The sequence below is a fragment of the Lissotriton helveticus genome, chromosome 5_1, assembly GCF_964261635.1.
Source record: "Lissotriton helveticus chromosome 5_1, aLisHel1.1, whole genome shotgun sequence".
Classification (NCBI taxonomy): domain Eukaryota; kingdom Metazoa; phylum Chordata; class Amphibia; order Caudata; family Salamandridae; genus Lissotriton; species Lissotriton helveticus.
Genome location: NC_136065.1, coordinates 1,687,196,073 through 1,687,208,366, shown reverse-complemented (window position 1 = coordinate 1,687,208,366; position 12,294 = coordinate 1,687,196,073). Strand labels below are relative to the sequence as shown.

Genomic DNA, 12,294 nt, shown 5'->3' with positions numbered 1-12,294 from the left:
CCAGAGATGCTGAACTAGCCAAGGGTGATTGGGTTAGAGTGAAGCAAGCAATCATGAAGAAGAAGGGAGAAAGCAAGTTTTCACCACCCCTCAAGGTAGTGGAACCCTTTGCCCGGTCGGCCCTCCTGAGCGACGGAAAGGTTTGGTCCATGGACAGAATGGCGAAGTGCAGCAAAATACTGAAGTGGGAAGAGGACGTAGAGGAAGGAGCGGAGCAAGTATTCGAGGATGGAAGAAGTGAAGATCGAGAAAGGCAAGGAGAAAAGATCTGTGGTGCGGAGAACCCGGAGGCAAGTGGTGAAAGGGGAGTGAGAGAGACTACGGAGGAAGGAAGCAGAAGCAAGGAGGGAAGTAATGTAGTTGTGAAGGACAGAGAAGAAGGAGCGAAAGAGAAGACGGAGAGCAAGGCGACAGGTAAAGAGAGAGACAAAGAGAGAGTAGAGACCCGAGCAGGAAGAAGAGTAAAGGTACCAGAGAGATTCAAGGATTATGAAGTGGACTGGAAGTAAGACTTTTGTATACAGTTTGTTGTTGTTTAAAGGGGGGAGATATGTGGTAACGTTCTAGTGTTCCGCAGTAGGAACAGGAAGGGGAGAGCACAGGAAGCGGAAGGCGGCCATATTGTGTTGGCGCCGACCGCTGCAGCCGGTCGTAATCTCCCGGCGCTCCGGGAATAAAGATTCATAAACCACCCCAACGTGTGTGCTTTATTGATTTTACACCCCCCCAGGGGGGCACGCCCCACAGATTGAAGAATACTGCCGAAGACCATACTGCCCCACTGAGAGAAACTCACACTGCCTTCAGTTACAACCCAATTGTGTCCTGCTTTAAACATCTGGAAGCAACTCAATACAAATTATGCACTAGACAAGAGTAATATACTGCCTGAAAAAAAAAGTATCAACATACTGGGAAAAAAAACAAACACTCTGTAGGGAATAAAACTTGAATCTTTTACACTCCTTCAGAAATCAATGAATGTTTTTGCTTGAAAAGCTAAAGACATGAAAAGAAAAGTAGTGCTTCACTGGCAAACTCTGTAAGGTGGCGCTAAAGTGTTTGGGTGTAAATAAAACCACTCTGGTCACTTTGCAACTACTCTGTCTTGTTTTATTTAGATATGTATTTATTGCTCGAATTTTAAAACATTTCTTCTCTCCTCCTGCGGCTGCATTTTGGAGTAGAAAAATGTCAGCAAAAGACATTTGCAGCAAATGTGTTTCTTCCTTTTTTTGGATCCATTTCACAGAGGAACGAATGACGGAAAGGACAGGAAAGAATAATCATGGTTTTCTACAAGTGAGGAGGAGTGCAACAGAAAGAAAGGGAAAGAAGAGGAAGAAAGCTGGGGCAGCAGAAATGGACACTGTCCTTGTCTTGGGGGGGAAAAAGGAAGAGACAGCAATGGTTATGGGCTATGCAGTCCAGCCACAAACAATACAAACACTTCAGTCAGTGGCATAGCAAGGCTTTGAGTTAGTGGCCAGATTGTTCTTGCAGCCACACATACAGTGTACTGCTCTGCAGTCCGGCCACAAACTCAGCAACACTCTACTGACTTAGCTAGGCTTTGCCGCTACACGCGGTGCTGGCATTTGATTCCTGACCCCAAATCTTGCTTACGCCACTGACTCCAGCACCCCTCCTTCCCCAAGTGCAGTTACTTTTGTTGTGAAATGGTTGGTGCGGAGCTCACTCGAGGGGCTGAGCGGAGCCTTGGAAATTGTTGGGGCATCAACAAAAACTTTACCTGTTACTGTAGGCAGACATAGCCCTAAAATAATCAGGAAGAGGGCATGGCGAGGCAACTCTCTGCTGGAGCATGGCAGATGGTATTTTCCTGTTTTTAAATATAGATACAAAGGAAAACTTATGTTCCGTCTGTATTTATATGTAAAAATCTGTTTAAACGGAAAATCAGGAGCCCTATTAATGACTAGTAGCCCATGGTATTGCCGGTTTGATATCATTGGAGTAGGTGGTTCTTGGCATCCTTGGCCATGCGGGCGGAGATATGAACCTGTTGGGATTTATGAGTCAATCTTCTGGGTTCCGGACTGTTTGTCACGACTGGAGCGGGAGCGCCAGAATGACCTAGACAGATGTTTATCTTTTGGGGTATTGTTCTAATGGAGACGTGGGTCTCCTGATGATGACTCGGAGTTGCGTGGAGGTTGTGTATGGGGCCTGACGGGGTGACGTTCATCTGTCCACTGAAAGTCCTCTTTGGGGGGTATTAAACAGGGTACTGTTTTTATGGCTAACTGAGACGGGCTGAGAAAAGTAGCATATATAAAACTTGCAATTCACGACGGTGTGCTTTGGCAGCCGTAAATTACTCTTTTGTTGCACCAATTTAGTGTAGTCCGGGAAGATAATTATTGGGTGGGACTCGAAGGTAAGGGACTTTGGCGTTCCGACTTGCCTCAGGATGGTGTTGCGGTCATTGTAGTTGAGGATCCGCGCAATGACAGGGAGGTCTCCTGGTGATCGCCCAGACACAAGCGCCCAGTGAGATCGCTGTAGAACAAAGCAAGAGTACAGATTGCTGATGGAGAATCAAGGATTTGAGCCATTGATCTAGGAACGCACACATATCCGAACCTTCGCACCCTTTTGGAAATCCCACAAAACGCAAGTTATTACGACAGGCTCTCCCTGTTGCGTTTAGTACTCATGTGACTAGCCCCTAGTGAGGTTTTCAAGGGTGCTAACTTTCCTTGTAGTGTGGTGATGGTGCCTTCGGCGCCTGAAATCCTAGTTTCGTCCGGAGTCACGCGTTATACTGCATTGCGAAGATCCTGTTGCAACAGAATGATGTCCGCTCTAACTCTGCCAATTTTAGCATCCAACATGTCTCTTGATTGAGTTATGGCAGCAAAGATTGCTGCATTATCTGGTGGTGTAGGGTGGGTGTTGCTAGATGCTGTTGAGCTGGAGTGGCCACCCGTATATTTGGCCTTTAGACATGGCAGCTCTTTAGTGAATGTCAGCAGTTAGCGAAACAGGCTTCTTGAACCCTAACGTAGACCGCAGGTTCATTGTCTGCTTGAATGTGTAGGATTCACAGGGCACAAGCTGAGAGAGCCTTGCGCTACGAGGGCCATCCTACTTGCAAGCCCCACCAGGACCTGGCCCAGCTGCTTCCGTAGGCAAGACTGCATCCCCCAGTCTCTAACGGGTGCCTCCTAATAGACCAATTCTCCTTGAGAGTGGCCCTGAAAATTTTGCAGTGGTTTGGCGTGTGCTTGCCTAAGCTCAGTTGCGCCTTAAAGGATGAGGCTGGTTGTGGTAACACCGGCCCATAGGTGACCCTTTTTGGTAGGTACGCTGGTTGCCAATGTCCATCACCATTTGTGTAGCCTACGTGAGATGTTCCCTCAGGCCGATATGCGACCCAGTTTGCTGTGCGGTATTAAGACTCATATTATTGCCGCTGTGCCCTCCCGTCTCGCCGCTTTCATGAGTTTCAGGGCGCGTCCTCAGCAGGCAGTACACGCGCCGCCTACCACCACAGCAGGCTAAGCGACCTCTGCTCCGCAATGGCGATTCTTTGCTCCAAGGGGACCGGATCCTATTGCCAGGTGCTGGATGGCCATGATCCTGTTGAATTAGGGCTCAGGCTCAAGGCTTGCAGACTAGATGATGCATGGTTTTGACATGTCCGCCATGGTGGACTGCTTGGCCACACCTCGATGCTACCACCTTTTAAAACCATACATAAAGCATCTATCCAACATCTCACTCGGAAATCTGCTTTCCTTGTGTCAATAACATCTGCACATAGTTAGTGATATACAGGCCCTTTGTGCTCATGAGCCATACAGTCTTCCACTCTTCCAAAGGAATGATGAGGCCCCATCCCAAGTTCCTCCCAAAGGTGATCTCTAATTTTCGCATAAACCAAACTATATCTTTACCCACTTTCTTCGAAAATACATATACTCCAGCAGAGAGAGCCCTTCACTCTCTGGATTTAAAGAGTTTGAAAGTTTTATCTAGAGGAAACCAAATCTATTCGTAGATCACAAGTTCATCAATTATGGCCCAGTTCGCACATGTCTGGCTACCTCTAGTCCGTTTTCAGGTGGATTATCTCTTGCATTCTATTCTGCTGTCAGCTAGCTAGTAAGACTCTTGCTGGCATATCCAAAGCACACTCCACTAGGGGCAAAGCAGCTACTATTGCCTTGAAGAGAAATATTCCCTTGGTAAATCTTTGCAAAGCTGCTACATGTCGGTCAGTCCCCACTTTCACTAGACACTACTGTCTTGACTCTGATGCTAGAGCGGATGTTCAAGTGGGACAGGCGTCCCTCAGAAATCTCTTTGCTTAGCCATCTATCTCGCTATTGTTTCTGTCTGCTCCCTGGCTTCAGAGGGGGTAGGCTTGCTACTCTATTCAAGGCTTATGTCAATACATATAAACTCCTACGAGAGAAGGTATAGTTTCTTACCAGTAACTCCTGTTCTCTCATAGGGATATTTCTGTGATAGTCATAAGAAATGTATGCTCCGCTATTGATTCAGCTAGTACAGCCTGCAGGAGAGTAGGGTCTGCTTCCTATGGTCACCCCCACGTTTTGCTGTGAATTACTGGTTTTTGGACTTTAGTGTGGCTGTGGTCCTGCTAATCAGACCCACAGCCCAGCTGTTCTCTCTCTAAATTGATACCATGTACTTTAGGTACATACCAGATTGGGTATTGGGTCACCTTTGTGAGCCCCTGAATAGTGTACCATAGGTACCCAGGGCTTAGGTGCATCCAAGGCCTGCCAGGGGCTGCAGCATGTATTGCCAACCCTGGCTGGCCATCCAAACTGACACCACAGGCTGATCACTCAGCTTGGGTATGGTGGTATAATCACCCCTTACTTAGATATAGTATATCTATATCTACCTTATATTTAGACACATAGTAACCTATAAGTCACTCCTATGGCAGGCCTTAACAATCCTGGTGGCAGAGTGCTTGGTTTTATGTGAGAGAGTGCCCTAGCATGAGCTGAGCCCTTCTGCAGCTTTCGGAACCATGTCCTTATACCTGTTCCATGATAAAGCCATACCATATACTCTTAATTGCATTATAATCCTTGCGGTTAATGCTAACTTTGGTTTGGCTTTATCAAAACATGTCGTGTAAGGTGTCAAACACTTTGGAATACTACCCCCTGCCAATTCTGGCGGTGGGGGTAGCATTCCACCCTTCTAGAGGGAGAAGACATGCTGGTTACTGCTTTACCCGGTTAAAGTTAAACAGAGCCTCAGCATCACAAAATGGATGCTGCTGCCACAGACACAAGTCTGAACTACTGCAGCTGGGGGAAACTCCAGCAAGGGAGGCCTGGACAATAGGTTTCCTGTCGAGGGAGGTGCTAGCACCTCCCCAGACAGGTTTTTAGTGTATTAGGGCAGGGAGGGCTGCATAACGAGACACTACCTGGGGCACACAAGGTGCTCCATGCATAGCCCAGTTCAAACCAGTTGCTGGGGCACTCCAGCCCCGCTCTGGCGCCAAACTGGAAAAAGAGAAAGGGGTGTAACCACCCCCTTCTCAGGGTCCACCCATAGGAGGGACCTAGCAGGTAATCCAGCCCCATAGATTAGTATAGATTGGAGCTGTGTCTAGAGACATTAGATGATCCTGGAACGAAACTCTGAAACGTAACTCTTGGACCTTCGACTTTCTATATCGACTAGAAGACAGAAGACATCTCCCTTGTGGTCAAGGAGTGACCACCCTGTTCAAACAGGCTCCACCAGTAACTTGCCGGTTTGCTTTGTCGCCGCTCCCGACGGAACCCGAAGACTCAGCTACTCAGGACTGGACTTCCAGACTTCTTGGACTCAGTGGTATAATCACCCCTTACTTAGATACATCCACAGCAAAGCTGAGACCCGTGGCGGACACGGGAGACGTGGGACCAGACTCCCTGGACATCCTGCAAATTGCTAACTGCATCGACTCCTGAGGTAACTCGCAGTTGTGCATTGGGGTACGAGAAGCCCCAGACCCGAGCACAATTTGCACCGAAGCTCAGCCCCCCTCACTCCACGAGTGCCGCGTGGGGCCCGCTCCTGCATTTCAGCTCGATGCGTCTTCCCGGTTGCTAGCCGGTTGGCTAGTGAGCCCCCTGAAGGCGAACCTTTGAAATCATCTTGCTTTCCTGGTTGCTCCAGGCTTGCTCCAGCTTCCCTGCAAAGGAGAAGCTTCTCAGTTCTCAGCGGTTGCCAAGGCTTGTTGGGTCCAATCCGATACCGACACCGCAGTCCACTACATCCTACGTGGGACAGCTCCAATCCAGCTCCTGGTCGTCGTCAACGCCTCCTGGTCCTCGTGGCTGCAGAGACCAGCTTCACCTCTTCACCTGTTTGCATCGCAACATCACCTGGTTCCAACCTGGTTCCCTCCTGGTCACTGGCTAGTGTCCCAGACTCTGTCCCCTCTGCTTTCAGATTCTTCAATTCTTCGATCCACCCTTGGATCCACCCGGACACTCTTCCTTCGGCCGCCTGCATCACTTCTTTTGCAGGTCTCCATTGAAAGCATCGACGAAACCCGACACGAAAAGACACCTACGCACCCGGCTTCCCTGGGTGAGGTCTCTCGAGTACTCCGGTGCTCCCGTGGGCATTAACTATCCAAGTGTCCTAGTTAAAAGGGGTTTCACCGCAGTCCACCCGGAAGTGTCCTTAATCAGTAACTTTGTGACTTCTTCGTTCCCCATTGTAAGTCAATGGTAACTCGCGACTGTGTTCCCACACTGCACACGTCTCCCGTGGGTATCCTACTTCCTAACCTTTGGTTCTGTAGTGTAGCCCTAGCGATTCCCTAGGCCTATTCACTATTCCTAAAGTGGTTCTTATACCACTTACTTAGTATATGGTTCGTGAGGCCCCTAGGGCAGAATTGTATTTGTGCAACTTATAGTATGCTTAATGAGTAACTTGTAACGTATCTCGAACTCTGACCTCATAAAGAGTGCAGAGGGGTTGTGTTAGTAATAAATACATATATATTTGATATATACCTTGTGTGGTATCCTTTCATTTGGTATTCAAGGGATTATATATGGTAAAACAGCTGACTTCACATGCTCTCCGAAGTTTTAGCCTAAGACTGCTGGTCCATGCTACCACTAGGATAGCTTGTCTATAAAGTTGATTTTACAACCACCATCAATAAGGGTCGTTTAGACTGGTGCAAGGTGCCCACTAGAATAGTGGACATCATATGCCAGGGTAACTTCTCACACAGCCTATAAATAGAACTGAGGTACCTTCCTCTGGCTGGGAATGATGGGATATTGGAAGTGTCGCAGTTCTTCATGGCAGTCTTCTTTTACGTCCCTAATAATAGCAGCCCTTGGTCTATTTCCATGCGCCTCTTCATCCTTCTCTCTCGCTACAGAAGGGTTTATGAAAGATTTTTTCTGTTACCGTACAAAGCTTTTCAGTTGCATGTTTGCTTGAATATTCCCCTTTTGTTACAACAAGATGAAGCATTTTGACCACTGTAGCCAAATTCTATAAGCTGCATAATGATTCCTTTAATCTTTGTGAGGATCAGCAGCCCACAGACATCTACCCTTTTATTGTCTCCTTGCCTTGGCCCAGGCAGTGCCACTCTGCAACTCTGTCTATAGTAGTTACCACGTTTCTAGCTCGGAAAATCTCTATCCCCATTCAGGTCACCCAGGTGGCGGGTTTTCTGAAGAGGCAGAGAATTCTTTTTGCACTGTATGGTTTTCCTCCCTTTTAGAAATGTTTTTTAGACAATTTATATTTTATGTTGATCTAGATATCTTGATCCACTTTATGATTACATTCTATGCGCTGCTCCATGTGCTACAATGTTTTTATCTCTGATTTTTTCTTTTCTTCATAAGACCAATGTGATGATGCCAATTTGTGTTCTGTGGTGATGAAATATATTTTCATACGATATATGTTAGTATTTTGTGCACTGCAATTGTATTTATCCCTGCAGATATTATGGCCTGCTAGGCACAATGTTAAAATCTGTCTGGTATGCTACCACAGTGGTCAACTTTTATGTCTTTGCTTTTCTACCCAACTTTGTACAGCTGTTTGAAACCCATTTTAGTGGTGTTTGTGCTATTTAAGACACCAAATAAACAGCTGAGGAAGCTCTCTTCGACTGCCTATATTGTGTCTTTAATGTGCCCCTAGTCTTAATCAGCACAGAGAGGTGCTGATTCCAGCCATTTATATTCCTTACCACTCTGCTCATTAGGTGACCGTTCCCATTCCTTCGCCTTACATCCAGTCTAAACAGAACTGAGGCTCCCATATCACCAGGGCAGATTTTGGTCTGCAGTGCTCTTCCTATGCCAATAACACTCTTGCAGAATCCTGTGACACTGGGATTATCAAGGTATGTGGTACGCATTTCCGGATGCTAAGGACCTACAACTCTACAATCTGCGCTGCACACGATGTTGGTTCCCTGCACTGGCTGAAACTGTACAACTGATCATCTTCTACTTCTCTGAAGATTCATTATTAGACATGGCCTTCTCTGCAGAGTCACCCCCAAACTTTTTGCCTTCACCCTCCTGTTTTCTGATCCAGTTTTTGTTGGCTTTTAGAACTTTGTGCACTTTACCTCTGCTAACCAGTGTTTACGTGCTTGAAGTCTCTCATTTAAACATTGTTAAATGTACTTGCATCCAATTTACACATTTAATTTACTTGTAAGTCCCAAGTACAGCAGTACTTTGTATAACCAGGACCTGTAAATTAAAGGCTACTAATAGCGCTAATTTTGCCACCCACTTAAGTAGCCTTTTACACATGTCTCAGTCCTGCCAATGCAGCCTGTGTATGTAGTTGTAAACTGCCAATTTGGCCTGGCCAAATACACCTTTCTCCAGGCCTGAACCTTTCTTTTTAATACGTCACCCCAGGATAGGCCCTAAATAGCCCGTAGGGCAGGAAGCATTGAATTTCACAAGTTGAACGTGTACTTTTAAGTTTTACATTTCCTAGTAGTGAAAAACTCTCATTCATTTTTTACTACTGCAAGGCCTATCTCTCTTAAAGGACAGCATTGGGTTACCTTATTATATTTAATAAGTAATCACTCTTGATAGGGAGTAGGTAGGGAAGTTGTGCTTGATATCTGAGGAATTGTGATTTAAACCCTTCTTTAATTGTAATGTCAGATTATAAGGTACAATTCTGAAAATGTCCCTTTTAGAAAGTTGGAATTTATCTGCATTTTTTAAATTGCATATGTCCGGTTTTCCCTATTGTATTTTTGTTGCATTAATATTTTAATACATTTTACTCTATTTCTCAAAATTGGTGTGGGATCTTTCTTGTGTTGTGTTTTCACTTTATTACTGTTTGTGTGCTGCATAAAAACTTTACATATTGCCTTTGTTGAGCCTGTCTAATTTGTGCTAAGCTACCAGAGAGTTAAGCACAGATTAATGTAGTGTCTTTTTGTTTTACCCTGAAAGAAATTGTAGTTCTTGCTTGAGAAGGGCTACACCTCCTCAACCAATAACCCAATTTCTCACATACATAATCTGGCCTGTTTTTGGACAGCCGTTAATATGATAATTGTATTCTATTTTTTGGTTTATATTAGCTAGAAATGTGCAGTGCTATGTGTATTTGAACCTTGATTGACTTTCCAAATAAAAATATGGAAAGTCCACTAGTTACTACATTCTTCAATGACCTTTGTTTGTGACCCACTCTTCTGTACCTCTAGGCACAAGGTCCGTCATGCTCTAGCTCAACTCTCATCAGTCATGCTGAAGAATGAGACTCTGGATAAATGGCCTCAGATATTCCAGTACATGCAACAGATGTCACGAAGCAATGTGCCTGAGCAGAGACAGGTAATATGATTTCTGACTTCTTACGTATGCCTCACATTTTTATAGGACAGTGTTTATTTCAAAGAAGATCTGCATTTATTCTGATGTTACCCTCATTGTTTCATCTTTGTGAGCAAGTGTTTTGTATTTACTTGTTCTTCATAGCCCAGATCGGCAGCAGAAAGATCACTACATGCAATCAGTATCACACAAGTCTTGAAATATTACTTACAAGTCATCAGTCCTCTCTGGATTCTCTCAATTCAATTCAATTCATAAAGCTTTATTTGGTACATATAAAAAATGACCATAAAAGCACATGAGAGAAACACAAAAATAACAGATATTGCAGAATTAGACAAAATGTACATACATGCAAATTAAAACATCATACTTTTCCTGGCATTAATTAATTGGTATAAAAATGTAGCAGTATAAAAGCAAACATCTGAAGATTGCATATTAAAAATTAATTTCATTGCATCATCAATAGAACGGAGTCCATATTTAATAAACAAAGGTTTTAAATAGGCAATACGAAAACTCATGTAAAGTTTACATATCATGAGAAAGTGCAAGGTGCTCTGCTTAGATAGGCCATCACATGGGCATGGTCCGGTCAGATATTTTTTAAGGTGGGGAAAGCCACCAGATGGTGTACCGACCCGAACCTAAGTCTAATGCGTACAAATCTATGGGATAGTCGGGTCACCTTGGATAGGTATGATGGATAGCCTTCATTAACAATGTAATTGTTATAAAACAGAGTAGAAGTGAGAAATCCATTCCTGATTGACCGCCTCCTAGTTCTGTACAATAGAAATATTGACTTCATCTCACTTTTGGGTATTGCGACAGCAGCACGTGGGTCAACCGAAATGTTTGTCAAAAATTTACAAGAAACTATGGACTATGTATTTTAACCAGGGAATTTTTAAATAATTGTCTAATGCGAGACAGTCCTCTATAACCGATCTATTAAAAGATGTCTCCTCCTTTAGCAAGATTGATCGCCAGATCATGAGGGGCCTTAGGGATAACAAGTCTGTCAGGTAGTTAATCCCCAGTTCTCTGGACCAACTCAGTTGGTGCAGAGATAGGCAAACATAAGAGCTTTTTGAGGAAGGAATTTTCCTCTGTCTGCAAACTGCTGTCAAGATGGTAACCCCATACTCCGGCCCCATATAGGGCAATTGACATGCATCTGGCTTGGTAGATCTGTAACATGTCGCTGATACGTCTGTCACCGATCTTGACCGCGAATCTAAAAACCCCATGGGCGCTTTTAGCCATCTTGTTGCCGACGTTAGTAAATTCATTAGACCATGATATATCTTTGGTAAAAGTTATTCCCAAATAGCACTTTATGACCGTCTATAAAAAATGCATTTGACAACTTTCTTCTTGCCCCGCAGGTCATGGTATGAGTTTGTCATCTATTGATAACCAATTTCCTGTCCTTAATAAAAACAGAGAATATATCAATCAGGCGTTGTAAACCAATAGGAGTTCTATATTGTAGCACGGCATCATCCCCATATAACAATAACGGCTCTTCAACCCCATTAACCTGGGGGGCATCAGCGTTAATAGTTTTTAAAACTACATCAATTTCATTAATAAACAAAGTAAAAAGCAAGGGGGCAAGGACACAGCCTTGTCTGATACCCCTTTTTACACTAAATTTAGGGGTACACTCTCCTTTAACGCCATAGCGCACGCTAGTTTGTAATTTTTTGTAAAGCCGGGCCAAAATGAAAATTATACCCTCCGGGCCCCAAGCTGTAACAGGGTTGACCATAGGATGGAATGGTCCACCAGATCGAAAGCACTACTTAAATCTGCAAAGCAGAGTTAAAGAGAACCCTGTTTAGCCTGGGTATACTTCCCAATCAACAGATCTAGATTTATACATTGATCAAGTGTGCCCCGGCCTTTCCGGAAGCCATATTGGGTGTTAGCAAAGATCCCGCTAGCCTCCGCCCATTCTTCCAACCTTACCAGCAGTACTCTACTCCTGATCTTGACTGAGGAGTCTAAAAGCGATATAGGCCGGTAGTTTTTAGCATCCGACCTATCACCCTTCTTATGAATCTGGATTATAATAGACTCACCCCAAGTCATGGGGGCCTCATTACATACCGCTGCGTTGAAAACAATTGTTAAAATAGGGCTCCACATCGCCGGAACGGCTTTATAGACGTCTATAGGGACCCCATCTGGCCCCAGGGCCTTGCCCCCCTTGCTAGCACAAATGCCTAGTTCAACCTACGCTACAGTGATGTCCAAAGGCACAATTGGCCATGGGCTACGGTTGGTTTCATAACAATGTTCAGATTTAAAAATCATAGAGAAATGAGATACCCACGCCTCACTAGAGACATTAGAAATAAGCTTGGGGATAGAATCCTCCTTAAGGAAGGGAGAGTTGACAGTA

At 44.7% G+C, this 12,294-nt stretch overlaps 1 protein-coding gene across 2 annotated transcripts in view; it reads left to right on the top strand.

The window, feature by feature from the left end:
* The window catches only part of IPO4 (importin 4), a 2,629,293-nt gene that overhangs the window by 750,694 nt on the left and 1,866,305 nt on the right, over positions 1–12,294 (top strand). For both annotated transcript variants that reach the window (XM_078644926.1, XM_078644927.1), the window contains exon 5: positions 9,749–9,878. In XM_078644926.1, coding sequence (XP_078501052.1) covers positions 9,749–9,878 — 130 coding nt within the window. The remainder of the gene's footprint in view (positions 1–9,748; positions 9,879–12,294) is intronic.